We start from the raw sequence: 20,009 nt of genomic DNA, 5'->3' as shown, positions 1-20,009 counted from the left end.
AGGAAATTTGGACCAGAGGAATGGAGGGAGGCTTTGCAGGGACGTGGCTCAGTGCTGAAGGTGGTTATGTGTTCAGTAGCGGAAGGAAGGCACGGAGACAGGAAAAGTCAGACCTGGTCAGGGCAAGGCAAGAAGTGCCCTCTTCCTCCATGAGTGAGCACCCGAGGACAGAGCTCCGGCCAGCCCCAGGAAGGAGTGGTGTTCCTAACAGCATGACAGCACAGAGTCCTACAGGCAACATTAACTGCCTCTGTCTTGACTCATTGTCCCTTTTTTGTTTAAATTCTTGGTTTCTAAATGTTTCTCTGGCTCCTAGTGTACCTCCAATGTTGCCTCAGTTTTAGTGTCCCAAATCACTTACATCAGGAATGTTGAATCCAGAAAATGAAATGCCAAAGAAGTAGGACTTCTATGTTTGTGAAACATGAAATGATCTGTGTCCGAGATTTGATTGAGAATGATCCTCACAGCACTGGGGGTGAGTTTTGAGGGGGGGGGTGTACATAAAATAAGACTAGCTGCGGTGACTACACTGGGATTCTCTGCCTTTATATATGTGTGTGTGTATGTATATATGGTTTTGGTTTTGTTTTCAATCTAAAAAAAGAAACCATGAAAAGAAAAGAAGAAAAATCAGGGGATTTATAAAGAGACAGACACCTTAGGCAAAACATGTGAATTTCCGCAGATTGTTAGAAAAAGAGGATGGGGTCAGGATATTACTGTGAAGAATATAAAGGACCTGTCTTGTGTTTCCCAGGCCAGACCTTTCCTGTCTATACATGCCTTTCTTGTCTTGTTTCTTGCATGGTCTGTACAACAGGACTAGACGTTTTGCAGATACTGTCTACTTATTTATAATTCTCAGGACAGCTCTTAGTATTGCGATATGCCTCTTATGTGGAAGGTCATTTGAACTGGGGAAGTCATGGAAGAGACAGAGCCACAGAAAGCAAAGGTCAAATAGGGGTTGGGTAATGGGCTCAATGGGACGGTCACGGCTGTGCCATTGGCCGCGGCTGGTAGGGCTGCCCTCGTGGAACCTGGCTTCCCGAGCCAGGGAAGCCGTCCACCTCCTCTGTCCCGTCCACCTCCTCTGTCATGCCATCTTACCACAGACTTCCTAGGAATCTAAGATAAGCCCATATATCAGAAAAGTTATGTTATTTAGACATTCAGAGTTATTTCTCCCTTGTTTAGTGGATTTATAAATATTAGAATATTAGTTTCTTAAAAATTATGCAACTATTTTTTTAATATTATTCCTGAATGTCAAAATTGCTCTGTGATGGATGTAGGCTCATTAAAGACACTCTGTCAACTATCATACCAGCCCAGTGATGGACCTTGGTACCCACGGATGCCCAGGCTCTCTCAAGAGCACACAAAAGAGGGGAATCTAGGCTTTTCTTTGGGAAATGCATTAACTCCTCCAGGGTGAGAGAATCCCCTCAAATTATTCATCATTAATCCTCTAATGATACACTCAAAGGTTGAAAAATCTCCAGATGTAAGTATTAACTAATTTAACCAAATCCATCATCGGATTTAACCAAATCCATCATCTTTACGGGAAAATGGGAAGGGTAAAAAGTCTAGAATTCAACACTTGGTCTTGATTCTAACCCTCCTTGCTACAACTCCAGGCTCCTGATATCCCTGTCCCCTCACTCCTACCCTTTTAGTTGTCATTTTGGACAGCTCAGATTCTTGTAAAATTCTGTTTAGAAGGGTCGAGCTCATTGGGTAATTCCTATGTACAATTTAAAATTCTGGCAATCCTGAACAGGTAGAAATATAAATCTTGGGAATCCAAGTCCATTAAAAATCTCTCCCTATTTCATCTATTCTGTTTTTCCCTCACTTTTTAATTTCTCAGAATTGAGATGTAGCATACAATTTAGAGGTGCAAAGCTACAATAGTTTACTTAGGTATTGGCCTTATAGGCCTTATAGGAAATTAAAATCATCAATAAAGAAGTTTCGGAGGTAATGGCTTAAATACAAACCACAGATTAGATCTATTTAAATATAACATGTAACTTATTTCTAAAGGCATCCCCTTATTTTTCAATGGATAAGAAGAACTGTTGTTGAGGTTAATAAGTTAGAATAGCCACAGTTTATGGGAGAAAATTTAACATGAAACACAATGAAACAAGACCCCTATGTTCAAACTTTATTGGGAAGCCAATGGTGTAGGTAAGAGTGAACAAACTGCTTCTTTCTGGGCCTGTTTTCTGTTTGTTATGCTCATGAGGCTATTGCTTGGGGGGGGGGCGGTGGTAGGAGGTAGGGGTCAGGATAGCATCTGTGAGCCTTCTAGCCCTTTTCTCGCCCACAAAAGTCTTACTGGCCTGTGCCTTGCCCATGTGTTTCACATCCAAAGAGTCTGTTAGCAGCGCACACCATAAGGTGATGGGCTTAGCACGGGGTGATGCCCTGAGTCATGTTTTAAGTATATACTGACATTCATTCTTAGAGGTCCGTGATTTCAAAGCCAGAAGCGGGTTGTACGGATGAAGGAAAGGAGATTCGGGCACATCCAATGTCCAGCCTGGAGCCTCGTCCAGTGTTCTTTCCAAGACACGTGTTTCCTTCTGACCTGGGAGTCCAGAACAGGGATTAGAAACTCGGGCCCATGGGCCAAATCAGCCACTACCTATTTTTGTAAATCAAGTTTTATTGGCACACAGCCACACCCGATCACTTTGTGTCTGTGGCTGCTCTTGCGTGCCAACAGGAGAGATGGTACAGCCAGCAGAGTCGAAATATTTGCAGACAACATGACAGGAAGCATTCGCTGCCCCCTGTTCTGCGACACTGTGGACTCGTGGGTACCGTATGCTGGCAATCGTAGGCAAATTGGAGGGTGTGGAAGTTGAAAACGCTGTCCCAGCTCTCAAGGAATTCCTTGCCCTTTAGAGGATGAGGCGAGCCTCAAACACGTAGAAGGAACAATAACAAGTGATGTAAGAGAGGAGACTGTAAGCTGTTCCCAGACCAGTCCCGAGTAGTTCCAGTAACATCGTAAACAAAAGTAGAATATAGCTAAGTGAAAGAAACTGTTTCTTTGCATACTTGGATGGTGGAGTTAAATCATTCATTTGTTCCAGACTGATCATGTATCTCTCTTTGTGCTAGGCATTTTCCTAGGTGATAGGTATAGTGTCTCTAAATGCCACATTTTGTATCTTTGCTGACCTAAGGCAATAGCCCCCTGACTTTATGCTGTCAAACCAAATAAGCTCCTACTTTGGTTTTCGCAATAGACAGCTAAGAAAAGAAAATTTTAAGTTGTTTTGGCTTTCTCTTAAAGTTCTAACATTCCGTTAAAACCTGAGTTACCAAACTTCCTGTCTGCTCATCCCCTCGTTGGTCTTCATCCAAAAATATGCTAAGGAAGCAAACTGGTTTATAATCCATTCCTACTCCTTCATTTGCTGCACACTTGGGGACTTCAGAGGTCTGAACGGATTTGCTTGTCCCAGGTCCATGACCCATCCAGAGACTATTTCTCTTCTGGTGCTTATCGCACAACTTTTGCTTAGTCTCCCGATATTCTTTGCAAACACGAGCTTCTTCATGGTTTGTGAGGACACCACTGTTTGGTTGATCCTGCTGCGGATAAGACCTAAAATTCCCCCCAGCATGTGCTCCCTCCACTCCCAACCCTCCTGCCACACACGTCATAGCAGTCTTTCAGATCCTTAAAAGGACTTTCAAAAATAAGTTTATTATCTCTCAAGGTTACGTTTTCAGCAGAAACAAAAGGATCCTAATCAAGGAAACATGGAGTCTCCTGTCCAGTTTCTTTGTCACCTGACTAAAACGATGTACTTTCCTGATTTGGTTGGACTGACTGGGTGAGTTCTGTAGGCACAGAAATTCAATCCTGGAAGCCTCTAATCTTCAATCAGTTGAGGAAAAATAAGCCTGAGACTCCAGAGTAAGCAGCTGAAGGTGGGTCCCCGGGAACTCGAGGACCAGGGGAAGTCATTCCTTCCTCTTCCTCTTCTTCCATCCCTGCTCCCTCCCGAGCGGTATTGAGTGCTGGTGACATGGTTTCAAACGAAGCTCGGAGCTCGTGGACTTTTTTTTTTTTTTTTAATGAGCCTCAGGAGCAGCCCTGAGGGGAAAAAGACATTATAAAAGAGAAGACTAAAGGGTTTAGTGTGACAGTGGCGAGCTTCCTCCCTGGGCCTTGGTGGTAAGGCGGACCTACATAAGTGCACCTTCGCCCACAGGTATGTCCATGTCTGTTTTGAGGAAGGGAAGGACAGTACTGTGGGATGTCTCCTTTAACCAAAAGGGCCCAGGGTTTCAGTACCAGCTAGAAGAGCTACATTATCCCATATCCTACATCAACCCCAGAGGGCTCCTGACGCAGGGTCTCAGTCAACAGCTGGCCTGGAGTGTTCCCCAGGAAGTAGTGTGGGCCCTTGGGAAAGCATGGACTTGGGAATAAGCAGGAATAGAATCCAGTCCTTGTGTCCTAGCAAAGGTGCTGACTGTTCCTGAGGTCTGCTTTTCTTCTCCATCATAATGAGAATACTAATACCCATTTTCCAGGTGCTTCGGAGTACTAATGAGACAATATGTAAATACACAGCACCAGTCGGCTAATTACCAAGCACTAAGGTCCCTTCTCTGTCCTGTTTCTCTTTGCTCTGCTACAGGGCTGCAGAGAATGACGGGAAAGAGCAGGTACAGCAGCCCCACTACCCACCCGGAGCTGGCCGGGGCATTGACCCTGCAGGCCTGTGGCCTGCAAAGGGCACCCCTTCGAGGTGCTCTAGTTTCTTTATCTCCTTGGAGATTCACTTCTGCGCTCCCTCTCCCCTCGGAGGCTTTGCTCAGGAATGTCCCACGTGGCTCCAGCTTCTCACACTGGCTGAGTCACTGCCGTTTATTTTCACTGTGAACTACTGAGAAATCAAAAAGCCCTAAGAGAGAAGGAAGTCTCAGGACAGCATTTTTAAACGATAAAACGGTAACAGCCACAGTGGCAGAGCGGAAAATAATAGAAGGAGCTTGAGGAGACTGGAAATTCCAGTTTGTGTAAAGGACACACATTTCTGTAATACAGTGTGACTGCCAGGAGGAAGGGGTGCGATTTCCCAGGCTGCCCCCACCTGAGCCAAGCAGGGGCCAGGCCCTGCGAGGTTCCAGCTGGGGGCTGAAGCTTTAAGCGTTTGCTTCCCTCCGGGGCAAGATTGCCCCTCGTGTAGAGCCACTGCTCTCATGCAGAGTGGCAATTTTTTATCTGGATGTTACTTACCTGTTTTGTTACTCCACAACTCATGAAACCAGACATGCAAAGGGCCAGCCTCCCTGGCAGTTACAGTCCCTGTGCCCGCCCCCCTGCCCTGCCCTCACCCCCATGGAGTCAGGAAGCTGAGATCTGCATTCCCCACCTTAGACTCTCCCTGTACATCTTGCTGCCCCGTACATATGGTGTCTGTTTTCCTAAGCCTCAGCAGAGCACAAACAACTGCCCACACTGTAAACACACCTCTGGGTATCGACACAGAGTTGGCTGCACTGGATTTCCCAACTTTGTGCTCCTAGGTAATGACTGATGTAGAGTTGAGGACACGACGGGGATGTGGGGGGCGGGGGGGGGGGGCGGAGGGACTGAGCTGTGCATGTTGTAAAGCCTGTGTTTCTAAAAGCCGAGTTTCTCAAGCTTAGCACTCTTGATCATCAGGTCAGATGATTCTCTGAGGTTAAGGAGGAGGTTGACTTAGGTACTCTAAGATATTCAGCAGCATCCCTGGCCTCTACCCACTAGAGGCCAGTAGCATCCTCTAGCCCCGTGGCAACAACCCAGATTAGCTCCAAACATTGCGAAATACCTTCCTTCCCTACCGAAACACATTGCCCCTTGTTTAGAGCCACTGCTATAAAGCAGAGTAGCAGCTTTCTGTTTTGTATTTTACTTACCTGTTTTGTTGCTGAACTTGACAAAAATGTATTAATTTTTTCAGTAAATTGAAAAAAATGAAACAGGGACACTTACTGTCTGATGAGTTGATGATCAGACCCACAGAACTCAGTTGGCAGACCTTCATTTAAAATTCCATTTGGGCAGTTGAAACAACATAAAATTACTTTCTCAGAAGCTTTCCCAAAATTTTGATTAACCACCATCATTAAACATTCCCTTTGTCAATAACCTGATTTGCCCACTCAGATTTTTAAACTTCAGTTTTGTCTGGCATGGTTTTTTCATTAGAAACCATGGTGGTTATGTGTGAATTGCCCATCTTTTTGCAATCTCTGCTCCGGTAGCATGTACAATGAGTCTGGTAGAAGACAGACGTGGGAGGGAAAATATTTCTCCTTAACCACAGGAAGGGATTTTTTACAATGCCTTTTAGCTGTGGATACCCAAGGTACCTCACCCAGCAGGAAAGAGAGAGAATGTTCTCTCTGCAGCTGAAAAATGGCACTTCACTGGAGCTAAACCCTTTTCTAAACTCCCTCTCATGGAAGAGACAATCCAGATAATGGACATTTGTTTAAAATACCCACGTGCCTTAATACAGAAGACCCTTTAGTTTAAGAGAAATGCACTTAAAATTAATGAATACCTTGTAACATGAATTTTTTCACATGCATGGTCAGGCATTTTATAATAGGATACTCTTGTATCTATAGAATTTGGTGGGTTTTATCATATAGTAATATATGTGTATATATATGATATATATGTGATCAGAGAACATTGTATCTGTGCAAATGTAGATTTCAACAGAACTGAAAAATTGCAGGAAATAACCTCCAGAGGATCTAGCGAACTAAAAAGGATCTGCCTCTTATTTCCTTAAAATCTTAAAAAACAAAATAACCCCAATGGCTTGAACTTCAATTGTTAAAAAAAAAAAGAGAGAGAGAGAGAGAGAGAGAAAAGAAAATGAAAAAAGAAATCTTCTGTGGTCAGTCCTTTATATTTATCATCTGGAATAATTTTTAACTAAAGAAACAAAACAATCAATAGTGTTATAAAAGTCATTTATACTCTGAGTTTGAAACAACTGCTTTATGCCACAGAATTCCTGTTGCTACCTCTATTAGTAACTGAGTAATCCAATATGTCTTGAATGTCAACATATTTTTATTACTCAGCTAACGTTGGCTTTGCTGGTTTAAATGTCATTTAGAGTGATCAATTGGCAGCTTGTTTGGGGTTATTTTCACATTTATGAGAGGGAAAAGTTTGCAAGAATCAAATGTTCTTGAAACATATAGGTAGAGTCTGTTCTCTGGTAAGCCCTCCCCTTCATTCACCAACCAAAGAGCAGATAACTTTCGAGATCTCTTTTATTAAATGATTTACATAAAGTTCCGAGTTTGAGGCCTCTGAAAAGCCAGCATGGTAGCCCAGGGCGCGTTAAGCCCTTACTTGGAGAAATGGTCTGGTTCCCATGTGTGGGAAATGCAGTGAACCACCAGAGCAAGACAGAAGCCGCAGAAACAAGGAAAGCGCACATGAGCGTGGGGATGGAAGGACCGTCCACCTCATGCTTTTAGCCCCAGTGGGCCGAGAGGTGAGGGGAGTAGCCATATGTTCCTCACCTTCCTGTGGGCACGGTTTCTTTATATCAAACTGCTAAAGACAGTCTTTTTATTGTTAGTCAAGTGAATATTCCAGAGACTCAGAGACTCGCAGTCCCAATCCAGCTGAATCCAAAGGTGCTGTCCAGCCTCTCTGCCCCGGACGTGGTCTCCCTGTGGAGAAGCAGTAGAGGAGCTGTACACACAAACCCCCTTCGTTGTTCCTTCTAATTTGTTGGCATTTTGTGTAAGGATGTTTGGTTTTGTCAGACGTTTCCCAGTGGAAGTGATGGAGGGGAAATTAAAACGTCTGCCATATGACAATAGGACAGACACTGAGTCCACAGCTCTGTCCTGTGTTCCATCTGCAGTAAAAATGTCGTGAGACCAGGAGGGGACAGGAGGGTTAAGACACGCCGCCGATCTCACTGCCTAGCAACTAGAGTCATCCTGCGACGAGTGCCTTCATAATGAGCTAGATTCTTCTCAGCCTGCACTAGTGTGACGCTGACTTCTCCAGGTGTTTTATGACCCCCCTGCTCTCTCCTCCCTGGCTGACAGGGGGTAAGAGGAATGGCCGGCTGCCTCTGTCACCAGAATGGGGTTCAGCTCCCCGAGTATGCCGTGTCTTTGCTTCAAGAAGAGAACGGTTTGTCCTGTTCTAAAATACAGTAACTTGTGTATCCCATTAATCTTTGGACCCAGATAATTGGGAGTGAGGGGGAAGGCTATGGTCATTTTAAGTTTCGTGTTAGTTTCTTGAAAGATGAAGCCTCTTCGAAAATGCCACATTTCCTTCTGCCATTCAGAGAAAAGGCTGGGTTGCAGCAAGGCTGCGCTGAACAGACTGCAACTCAGCTCTGGAAAGTCCAAAAACTTTACAGTATTTATCTGTTAACCATCAGGAAGAGTGGTGCAGAGCCTGGACCCCCACAGGTGTCACTCACTCACTGTGGCCTTGGAGTGAATTACCAAGCCCTTTAAGCTCCAGATCCCTCATCCATAAAATAGCAATAGATAATGGCACCTGCCTCCCAAGAGGGCACCAGGGCCGAGTGCAGCCAGGCTGGTGGAGGATGAGCACGGTCCTGCTCATGGCAGCCGGTACATGGCGTTGTTGTTGTGTTCATGACTTTCCCCTTCACTTGCACCATCGTTCATACAGTAATCCCATAAAAGACATGTTATTCCTGTTTCGTATATGAGGAAACAACCTCAGGGAGATTTAAGAAACTCGCCCAAGGTGACCTGACTCAATGCCCTTGTAAAAAGGCTCCCGAGAAGGGTGTGTTTCATTCCCTGGGAGGTGACCATGTTGGCTCTGAATTAGTCCAAGTCTCGATTAGACACTGCCCTCCAGGTGTGCCAGGCCTCACCCAAGAGAAGGAAGTCAGCACGGTGTCATGCGAGAGACCCGGAATTTGAATCCCAGCCACCTGGGGCCTCCAAGGATTAGAAAGGGTGCAAGGAAGATGCTGAGCCACATACAGAATTCCTTCATTGATCCTTCACTACCCGCCCTTCCAGCTGGGGCCTGCCGAGGCACCCAGGATCAGCAGCGAACCCCTGGAAATCAGAGCCTCTTATTCTCCTCTGGATGCTGGTCCAGAAAGCACACCTAGATAGGACACGTCTGCCTCCATCCACCTCTCCAGGGCTGCCAGAGGGCAAACCACATGCCATTTCGGCACATCCAGAAAACACTAGAACAAGGGAAAAGGGTACAGTCTGTGTCTTTTTTTTTAATATGCCAACCCACACCCACAAGCCGAGGCCCAGCACAGTGCCTGGCCTGTATTAACTCACTTAATAAATACTTGTGGCCTGACCAAGTGATGGACAGAATGTCAGTCCTCCAAATGGGGAAAGTGATTTTCTTTTTTACTTTGATTCCTTTCTACCCTGATTTCATTATGAGAAAACAATTTTAAAGAATTCCCAAATAGGCCGTAATGAGAAAATATCTGTCCTCTTTTGAAAACCATGCTAGCCACCGCGCCCAGTCGTAGCAAACTGTAGGGTTTTCCTCCCCACAGCCTTTCACGCAGCACACTTCTTCTTCTGCTGCTTGGTAGCCTGCCGCGATCTTCTTGTCTCTGTCCATACGGCCTCCAACCCCAGAGTAATCATGCAGCTCCACCAACCAGACCATGTTGCGTGCCTGGAACTCTGGGGCTCTCTTCTCGCCCTTGGACCACGCCCACCCAGAGTTACCCCTCTTTTGGCTTGCTTTCTGTCTTTCATGGGAGCTCTGCTCAAGTTCAAGTCGTTGGTCATGACCTTGGACAAGGTGCTTCCTCTTCCAGGTCACGGCGTCCCCATCTGTGGAGGGAGGCAGTTGGTGGGGATGGTCTCTTAGACCTCTACAGGTCAAAGGTCATCTTTCTCCTGCACCATCCACCAGGTCTCTCTGGGCCCTGGTCTCCTCACCGTGAAATAAGAAAGACCACCAATCCACAAAAGGCAGAAGGGATTCCTTGATTATTTTCTGATTCTTGCTCTTAGTGCCTTAACAGGAAACCTATTCAAAAGTGGTTTTTTGCCCTTTTCCTCTGTAGACTGTAGACTGCTTTGGGATTACGTCTATCAGTTGCTTTCTGACAGCCGGTACGAAAACTTCATCCGATGGGAGGACAAAGAATCCAAAATATTCCGGATAGTGGATCCCAATGGACTGGCTCGACTATGGGGAAACCATAAGGTAAAAGGGTACCAGCTATGTATTCTGCCAACTAGTGCCCCAAAAAAAAAAAAAAAAGAAAAGAAAAAAGACTTTATCTTCTGGGTAGGAGGATAATTGCCTAGCTCCTCCCTCCTCGATGTGCCCCTCATTATTTAGTTTATCTCTCACAGGTGAACAATTAGACAGTTGCAAAGGGAAGGAAATAATTAAAGATACCACTTTCCATTTGGTTACTTAGGCCAGGGGCCAGTTCACTTCACACCCCCTGAGTCTGATAGGGCCACCCTGGGAGCAGCCCTCCATCTCATTCCCTCAAGCTGGCCCTGCCACCCCTATGTCGCCAGGAGCTGGGGTACAGGGGAGCTCCGCAGAGCTGTGGGACTCACAAGGCAATAGGGAAGGGTCACTTCTGTCCTGCCCGGTTAGAAATTCCCATGTCTACAAAAGCTCCCTTCTCCGTGGAAATGCTTACCCTCCGACTCTGCAGAATCCCCTTAAAAAGCAAACAGGCCAGAACTGTTTGCCCCCTACTTTTCCATGCTGGAAAGAGGGACAGGAATTAAAAGATGCAGTCTTTTTTAGTTAGGAAAACTGTCAAAGTACATAGATGTAAAACACCTAAGTGTCCACTGTGAATGACCAGATAAAAGAACGATGGGGTATACATAGCCTGGAATATCACTCAGCCCTAAAAAGGAAAGAAATCCTGTGACAGGCTACAACACGGAGCAATCTTGAGATTATACTGAGGGAAATAAGCCAGTCACAGACAAGCATCGCATGTGTCCCTTCGTAGGAACTATTGAAAATGGGCAAATTCATCGAACCAAAGAGCAGAATGGTGTTGCCAAAGGCTGGGGGGAAAGGCGGAGTATTCATCAATGGGTGTAAAGTTTCCATGAAACAGGATGGGTAGGTTCTAGAGATCTGCTATATAACCTTGTACCTTGTACATAGAGTTACCACGACTGTAGGACACACTTAACAATCTGTCAAGGGGATGGATGTCTTGTTAAGTGTTCTTACCACAGGAGAAGAAAGGAAAAGAAAACAGGGACCCAGAGCAAAGAGTCTCTCCCCTCAAAACAATATTTAAATAAATACATCTGTATCCTACTCAAAACAAATGAGTCACTAAGGTCTAGGCTGACCACAGGCCGGCAGATGTGGGCGGGACAAAGCAGGCAAGACACACCCCCAGGTGAGCTGAATGAGAGGGGGCAGAGGAGGGCACAGCCCAGCCCCACCAGAGGTTGCCAGCCTCAAGTCCCTCGGGTAGGCCCCAGGGCCATGTGGAGGAGGACCTGAAGTAGGCCATAACCAAATACGGCAAGGCCCCACTCAGAGACTCCTCAGTGTGTGAGTCACGGAGAAAAATCCTGCCTCGGCTCCTGACTGTGCCCGGACCCTCCAGGGCTCGGAACCTCTGTATTCTTCCTTCCAGAACAGGAATTTAAACAACTACAACAACAAATCTCTTCCTTAAAATGATAAACCAGAAACACAAGTTGGAGAAAGGTCACTACAACAAAAAAAAAAAAAAAAAAAAAGAAAGAAAGGAAGGAAGGAAGAAAGAAAAAGAAAGAAGGAATTCTCTGTGGGTCAGAAGGCAAAGGATGGCCCACAGATGGGGGGACACTCCAGGAAATTCACTGAGCAGAGCAGAGCTTGGGCTTGGGAAAGGAAACAAGGGAGGTTGCCTTGGGATATGCTTCCTTAGCTTCGGGGCCAAGACTTTATCTGGCATTAAAGGTGATTCTGACAAAAGGTGATTCACCTTCGGACATGGACATGTCTTGGCTCCAAGACTTGGCGGGGTGTGTGAAAGCAGAGGGGATGGGCACAGGGTGGGGGTGGAGGGGTGGGGGGTGGCCTGGGAGGCAGCAGAGGGAGGAGAGGGAGCTTTCCCCAACCGGCAGGGCCACAGCAGCAGCTGAAGAGCTTTTATTTTAATAGCTCCCCAGTGTCTTCTCTGAGGTTGATTTCACTGTGTCTTTGTGCTTTTTTTCTCTCTTCCTCCTTTGAACAAACAGAACAGAACAAACATGACCTATGAGAAAATGTCCCGAGCCCTGCGCCACTACTACAAACTAAACATTATCAGGAAGGAGCCAGGACAAAGGCTTTTGTTCAGGTAGAACTTCCTTTTTCTCCTTTCCTTCTTTTGGGAGGATACTGTTTTCTTTAAATAAGAGGGAGGAGGGAGACTGTTAAGATCTCTACCTGCCTATGTGACACTCAAAGCCCTCCGTGCTACAAACTGGATACCATATGCTGGGTTGTTAGAATTTTAGGGGGAATTTTTTTTTTTAACTTATGTCTGTATATTAGAATAAAGCCAAAATGAAGTAAACACAATCTGACTCACCTTTAAAATAATGCAGTGATCAAATAGTATCATCTGGCATTAACATCCAGCTAAGTTAAAAGGAACAAACAAAGTAACATTGTTGAGGTATTAAATCTAGGCTTCCAGGTTCCCAGCCCCATAAGCTGGGTTCTGAACCAGTGTTTGTCAAAGAGCAGGTCGTGACCCATTCATGAATCAAGAAATAGATTTAATGAGTCAGTCACAACTGTTTTTTTTTTTTTAATGAAATAGAACCAAATTGGGTAGAATAGAGTTGAAAATATCAGATGGTATCACATGAAATAAGAGTGACTAATAATTCATGAAAATTTGGGGGGTATGTGTGTATATGTGTATATGTGCTGAGTCATGATATAAAATGTTTTTTTTTAACGACGAATTATAATCAGAAAAGTCTGAGAGCTGCTGCACTAGACATTCCTCTTTCCAGACTTCCTCACAGCTAATGAGTTCCAACCATTTAACCTACCACATAGACTGTAATTCCAAGTTCTATGTAAGAGAGGAGAAAGAATTAGAAGAGGAAGAAGAAGGGATCTAAAGGAGCAGTCAGGAGAGGTAGAAGTGGTGGTAATTAACACTGGTGGTAATGGCCACGGGGAGACCCAGGAAAGGCTGGGAGAAGGTGGAATCAACACTCATGATGTTAGGTTATGGGTTTAGCAGGTGGGACAAAAAAGAGTTTCAGATGGGGCTAGAGAGATGGATTTGGAATTCTCTGCGCACAGGTAGAAAGTGGCACTCGGTATGAGTAGACGAGCCTGCTGGGATAGATTGGAAAGAGCAAAAAATTTAGATTTTAGCAGTGGGAGCTATGGTAACTTAGGAAGAGGGAAAGCAGTTGAGACCTTGAAAAACAGCAGAAGAGGCTATTCAAGAGTTGGGAAGAGAATGGAATGAAGTAAAAAAGAACCCTCCTTTCTCTGGCTCTTCTGATGCTTTCCTGTCATCCTTCACCCTAAACTTGGGCCTCGGCTCCTATTCTTCCTGGATGAAATGATCCCATTACACAGCTTCACTTATCCCTTAATAGTTAGACTCCGTATTCAGCTCTAAAATCCTCGTGAAAGTCCAGATCTCAATTTCCAAGAACTTCTCATAGTACATGTGCACGAAATACCACAACACGAAAGAGTCAAGACAGACATTCTTCACCTACTAGAAAGCCCCCCTCCCTGCATCCAGAATTCTCCTTACTCATCAGTGGCGTCACCATTATTCTAAGTGACCAGCCTTGACATTAGAGTTATCAGTGACTCTTCCCATATCCAGGTTAGTCATTGCGCTGGATTGTCCTTGGCTCTTCCATTCCATTGCCACTGCATTCTATTTAGTCGGGACTAGAAACCACATTTCCCAAGATTTTTTACCAGCAGGTTCCAGGTCGGAGTCTACCAATGACAAGCACTTGCGTGAGAATTTGGGAGGTATAAGAACAGTAAACGCATTATTATTGCTTCCCTATCTAGACTTTTATGGTTTACGTCTAGATTCATTCATAATCCTTTCTACCTCTGGTCCACTCTCCTGCCTTCCAAATTCATCGCACACCCTACCAGCTGCCCTACAACACTAGTGTGATTCCCTCTGTCAGAGACTTATGTCCCTTTCACTTTTGCTTTTTTAAAAATATGTGTCCCCTCTAGGTCCTTCTCAAGTGTCCTGCCCTTCATGAGGCTTTCTTCAGCTATTCAAACACACAGAGCTATCTTCTTCCATCATTTCTTGGATTCCCTTGACCCTAAACCACACTGCATTTGCAATAATTGTACATGTGAAGTTCTTCTTCCCACAACTACATCATAAGATTCTAGAGAGGAGAGGATTGCATTCTATATAATTGTGTTTTATATCTTATGGGGGTTTTCAGTAGATGTATCTTGACAAGCCCAATATGGTCTATCAGAAGCTTATTATGGAAAAGTAGTCAAGAGAAGAAAGGGGTAGTTTGCAAGGCCAAAGATAGCCCATGTGTGGATTCGGCCTCAGGAGCTTGTTAGTGACTTCAGATGGTGGGGAGAAGTTTTCATGAGGACATGAATGGATAAGATGGACTGCAGACTTGACAAATCCTACTGCTTGAGAAGTTCGGCAATAAAGGGCAGAAAAAGAGAAGCGGTAGTGGGAAAGTTCATAGGCTTCCAAGAGTGATTTTCGACAATTAGAAAAGGACAGAATAGTGCTATTAGTGAGAAGAGTTGGTCATTTTTGAAGAAATGAGTGTTGGAAGCCAGACTTGCCACAGAATCAAGGCCTCTTGGTATGAAACCCAGTGTGTAGTCAAGTGTTCAGTTGTTGGTGCTCTTCACAGGATGTGTAGGCATTTCGAGAAGGAAAATTTCAGTAGGGACCAGAGCCATTACATGGCTCTTTGATGAGGAGGCAGGGCTCAGAGAAAGGAGCCAAGAGGGAAGGCCAGATAAGGTTTGGAGGAAGGCATGAGCCATGATTTGTGGCCAGGTTAGAGTAAAGGGTTCCTGGTCATAAAGAAGTGGGATCCCAGAGTTTCCTGGGTAGAGATGACAGAGAGCTCAGGTGGGCAGACTGAAGAGTGTGTCCTTGGCTTTATCTGAGAAGTGCTCATCATAGGCTTTCGAACATGGAGTGACAAGAGGAAAAGTATATTTTCAGGCAGTTTGGTGCATAGCAGAGTGTCTGGAGAGGGAAAGTGTGCGGGCCCCGAGTGGAGCTGTGGAAGGGGTGCTCCCATTCGTGAGGCTACACAGTCTACACCCAGGCTGCCTTCCTGAACCAGGGAAAATCATGGTCAAACGAGTTGCTGATGTTATTTCCACAACAAGAAGATAAAGCTTGCCGTTGGCACCCGGCTACAGAGGAAGATAGACTAATGGGGATTCTTTGCTAGCGTGTTGGGTGGATCAGTGATAACACTGAAAAGGATTCTTTCTTTTTGACTTTCTAATTTCCAAGAGCATCACTAACTTGTCTTCTTATGAAAATTTTCCATTCAACATTTAATTGTATCCTTTGAGTTAAATGCAGGTTTTGCATACCATTCCCCAGGCTCACAGTCTGGGGTGGAAATGGATCTACAGCTCTCAGAGGTCACTGGAAAATCTAACTCTCTAAAAATAAGAAGCAGTGGGCTGTGCCAGGGTTCCCTCGCATGGCCATGCACAGGGCACTACACAACCTCCATGGATGCTGTCTCCTAGACTTGTTTTATAGTTCTCTGGCCATTTTCAGGCTGTCAGAGAAAGGGGCACCTCTTCCCAGTAAGTGAGCGTTACTGGCGGGGTTCAGTAGCTCTCCTGCTGCTTTTAGTTGAGAGTTCAAGGGGAGGACCAACGTGAGGACAGTATAATCTCTGGACCCCTCCATTTCCTCTTCCAAAGGTTTATGAAAACCCCTGATGAAATCATGAGTGGCCGAACGGACCGTCTGGAGCACCTTGAGTCCCAGGAGCTGGATGAACAAATATACCAAGAAGATGAGTGCTGAGGGAACCAAGCCACGGCCTCAGCAGGGGGCCGGCAGCCGGGGGTCCCCTGCCCACGAGGGCCCTGGAGGCGTGGCAAGCAGGCGGGCTGAGAGCTGAACCGGAAGAGACCCGGGAGTGGGAGTGACACTTGTCTCGCATAGCGGGAGGGTCCCCAGAGCACCTTAGACAAACCACCCAGCGAAGGCAGGGCTGGCATTCTGGCCGAGGGCACGAGCCTGGGACTCCTGGTTCTGTTTTCTCCTCATGTGGAACCTCTCCATCTGTAATTCCTCACCCTCACCCGTCCACCTATTGTTAATTTCATGGTGTTTCTTTTTTTTTGTTTTGTTTTGTTGTGGTGTTTTTTTTTTTTAAAGACCATGCAGTTTGACTTTTCATCATTCATACAGGGGAAGACATCCGAGGTTGTTTTCCTATGGAAATATATATCTATTATATATATCTATTTTTTGCAAATCTCACAAAGTGCGGCAAGCCCAGCTGGTCAGGAAAGAGAACACTTGCAAAGGGTTTCAGGTTCCTCTTCAGCCTGCCACGTAGATCAGATTTGTGCCTGTTAATATTGGGTCTTGGCTGGAAAAAAAAAAAAAAAAAAGAAAGAAAGAAAGAAAAAAAAAGAGGCTTTTAAAAAAGATAAAGTGAAAAGGAGAGCTTTTTCTCCCTCTCGCTCTTTCCTTCCCGGCCTCCCGTCTGTCCTCCCTCCCCGCCTCCTGTTGAGGTTCAGATGCCTTTTAGCAGAATTGTGCCTCTCCTGGAGTCCTGAGCATTACGGACGCCCAAAGGCCATCTGTGGCCTGGGTCCTTTGCAGCCGGCGCTGCCAAATCAAACCCACATCCCGGCATCTGGCTACCTACTGGAGGGAGGCCCCAGACCTCGCAGGTGCTGCGGTCCTCCAGGAAGAGACATGCCAGCCCAGCGGGCTGCCCCCACCCCCAAACCCTACTCCCACCCCGACATGGCTGCGAGAACCCCAGGACTTGGTGGCTCCTCGGGAATGGAAGATTCAGGACAGAAGGCGGCTGCGTCATTCAGAAGGCCCCAGCATCATGGGATTAACTTGCAAGTTCTGCAAGGCAGAAAATACAAAAAGACCCCAAAGGGCCTGATGGTCAGACACTAGGTGGAAATTGTGCTGCAGGGGGGGATCTGTGCTTCCAGGGCAGGTGACTGAGGCTAGTGAGCGAGAAGGTCTTCTCTGTTCCATCCAGAGGCCATTTGTAGTCAGTTTTATGCCCTCGCCTGCTTTGTTTTGTCTTTTTTCCCAATTCCTAGCCTTTTTTTTTTTTTTTTTTTTTTTTTTAACTTTTCCTGGTCCCCACAAGATCCAGGGCATTTGAGAGGGAGGGCCCTGATGTACACAGCCACTTGCTCCCGGTGTTCGCCAGGCCAGGGCAGACAAGAAACTCCTCAGACTCATTACCTATTTTGTTTCTTCTTCTTTCATAGCTGTGTTTCAGACTGGACCCATTTGTGGCTCTTTTTCACCTCTAAATCAGGTCCGCAGTATCTTGTAAAATGAGGGAAGTGCCACCCCATAGTACTTTTGATGATATCAGATATATTTAGAAAGCTGTTTTAGGAGAGCTTTTTTTTAGGGTGTTTTTTTTTTCCTTGTCTTGCCACCTGGATTGACTCTCCCATTTCCAGGTTCAGAATCCAATATTAGGATGACAGTCTTTTTTAATCCTAAAGATTAGACCCGCCTTACAAAGCACCCCCCTCCCTGCCCCATTCCTCTGTTTCCTCTACTAACTCGGGTGAGCACCTCACACTCCCAGCATCACCACTGGCAGCACTAGGGGGAGGCTGCCAGAGCCCTGGGTGTCTCCCCAAGCCACTTCTGACTACGTCAGGCAGGTGGGGGTTGGAAGAACACAGGCAGGAGGAATTCAACCCCACCCGTACTGACAAGAACCCCAGCCTGGGGAGAAGGAAGGACAGACTGACTGTAGGTCGGAGGCACCGGAATCAGGGAGCCCTTCAAAGCTTTTCATCTGTGCTCTGTTCCTGCCTCTTAACGAACCGCAGATAGAAACGTGGCTGTAGCCAGCCTCCTCTGCTGTCACACACTCCCCCCAACTCTACCTTCCAGAAGGTTGGGCTTGCGGTCAAGTCAAGGACCTGCTGTGTGAGGCTGGAGGGTCCACTGATGAAGGAAGGGTATGGTCTCATCTGCTTGAACGATGGTGAGATTCAGCTGGCCCCAGCATGCTACAGATACCTTTCACGAGCGGTCACTCCAGTCTCTACAATGACCGGTGTTGGCTCACACCTGGAGATCTTAAGCCAAGTATCTGGTGTGTTGTGAAGGCTGTTGAGTGTAAGCGCTGGAGAGAGAGGGTGCATTTTGACTGAGGCCCTTTATATGATGATGTAACCAGAGACAGGACATGGTGGGGCTCTTCCCTAAGGTTAGAACATCTCATTCTGATAGAAGGACCCGGGCTTTCACTGTTTGAAGAATATTACAGTTGAATTAGGGAGGGAAATTCCCATTGGCCCCAAGGATTTCTGTATTTAAAGAATACGTAGGACAGGTTGACACCTTCAGTCGCTTGAAGAATAGAAGGTGCTAATTCCAATATGATCTTCATTTCCCACCCAGATACATTCCCAATAAGAGTTTTCTGTTGACTCCCTTAAATTAGGCAAACGTCCTTCTCATTGCTTTGAGCTAACAAGTGGGCAGTGCTGACACCAGAGACACGGTGCTTCCACGCTGCTGACCCCAGGGATGCCTTAGGACATGCTGACCCTGCTTCGGATGTCGCGAAGCACCTGATAGACCCTGGAAGGGATTCAGAGGAATCGGGCACAGTCCCGGCCCACCGAGAGCGTCCACTCAACCTGTAGACTCTATCCAAGCTGAAATTCCTTACTTCAACACCAAGTGCTGGGGCTGATGGCACGTTCACCTGGGACCACGTGAAAAGTATGTCTGTGACTTGAATAGTTGGCCTTTCCCTGCTGCTGTCCCGGGACTGCTTGGCTTAGATCAGAAATCGAGAAAGGGCTCTGCAGAAGAGCACCGCAGAGCAGGGAAAGCTTGCTTCATCTGTATTTGGGGGGGTCACTCTCACTTGTATCTCCAGCTAGAAATTCTCTAGCACCTTCTCTGGCCTGCATCTTGGGTTCACCACGTTGCCTCTTCTCCATCAAAGGAGGTCAGTGGCTATTGGCTGGACTGGCCATGTGGCAGAACAGTCTCTCTTTCTGTCCCAAGGCAACTTGGTCTCTTGCCTGACGCAGGGTCACCAATGTCCTGAGTCCTTTCTTTTTTCCTTCCTCTTTCTTTCTTTCTTTCTTTCTTTCAGGGGGACATCCCCACAGAAAAAGGGGATAACAGACTGATGGATTTTCTCCTCTCAACAGTGTGTTTGGAACCCTCTTACCCAGGGTCTTTTTACACTGGTGTCTTGCCCAAATAAGAATGTAGCTTTAGCTAAACCTTCAATGGCTATGACAGGATCCACCTAAATGACTAAGTAACTACTGTTTCCACCTTTCACTGTCTATGCTCCAAGTCAGTACATTTTTGAAACATTTCACTCCCTTCTCCAGAAGGGAGACTTGAGTGTCCAGGAGGTAGGATGGTGCCCTGGGAGCAGACAGCATGCCAGGGACAGAATGAGGAGTGGAATCCAGCCTGGCCAGACCCCCACTGGACCCATTCCCACCCAAGAAGTTGCAGGTTTTTTTGCCCTGACGTTCGGTGCTAGTAAGTTTTCATCCCCTCAGCCTGCTCCTCTTCTCTGCAGAAGTCTGGAAGGAAGGCAGCGATCTAAGGAAGCCATGGTAGGGGAGGAGGGTGACAATAATCCCTGCCTGTCTAAAAACCACAGAAGACTAACCTGATACTCTTTTGGCCCCATCTGCATCAACACTAAACAACTACAAACTCCCCGAATCTTTCACACACGCCAAGTGAACA

The 20,009-nt window shown here is 46.2% G+C and overlaps 1 protein-coding gene across 4 annotated transcripts in view; it reads left to right on the top strand.

Annotated features, from left to right (window-relative positions):
* The window catches only part of ETV6 (ETS variant transcription factor 6), a 236,070-nt gene extending 216,301 nt beyond the window's left edge, over window positions 1-19,769 (top strand). For all 4 annotated transcript variants that reach the window (XM_059186081.1, XM_059186082.1, XM_059186079.1 and 1 more), the window contains 3 exons: window positions 10,119-10,261; window positions 12,277-12,377; window positions 15,971-19,769. In XM_059186081.1, coding sequence (XP_059042064.1) covers window positions 10,119-10,261; window positions 12,277-12,377; window positions 15,971-16,076 — 350 coding nt within the window. In that variant the 3' untranslated portion in view covers window positions 16,077-19,769. The remainder of the gene's footprint in view (window positions 1-10,118; window positions 10,262-12,276; window positions 12,378-15,970) is intronic.
* The last annotated feature ends 240 nt before the right edge of the window (window positions 19,770-20,009 follow it).

The sequence above is a fragment of the Mustela lutreola genome, chromosome 8 (assembly GCF_030435805.1).
Source record: "Mustela lutreola isolate mMusLut2 chromosome 8, mMusLut2.pri, whole genome shotgun sequence".
Taxonomy (NCBI): Eukaryota; Metazoa; Chordata; class Mammalia; order Carnivora; family Mustelidae; genus Mustela; species Mustela lutreola.
This window is presented reverse-complemented; position numbering and strand designations above follow the sequence as displayed.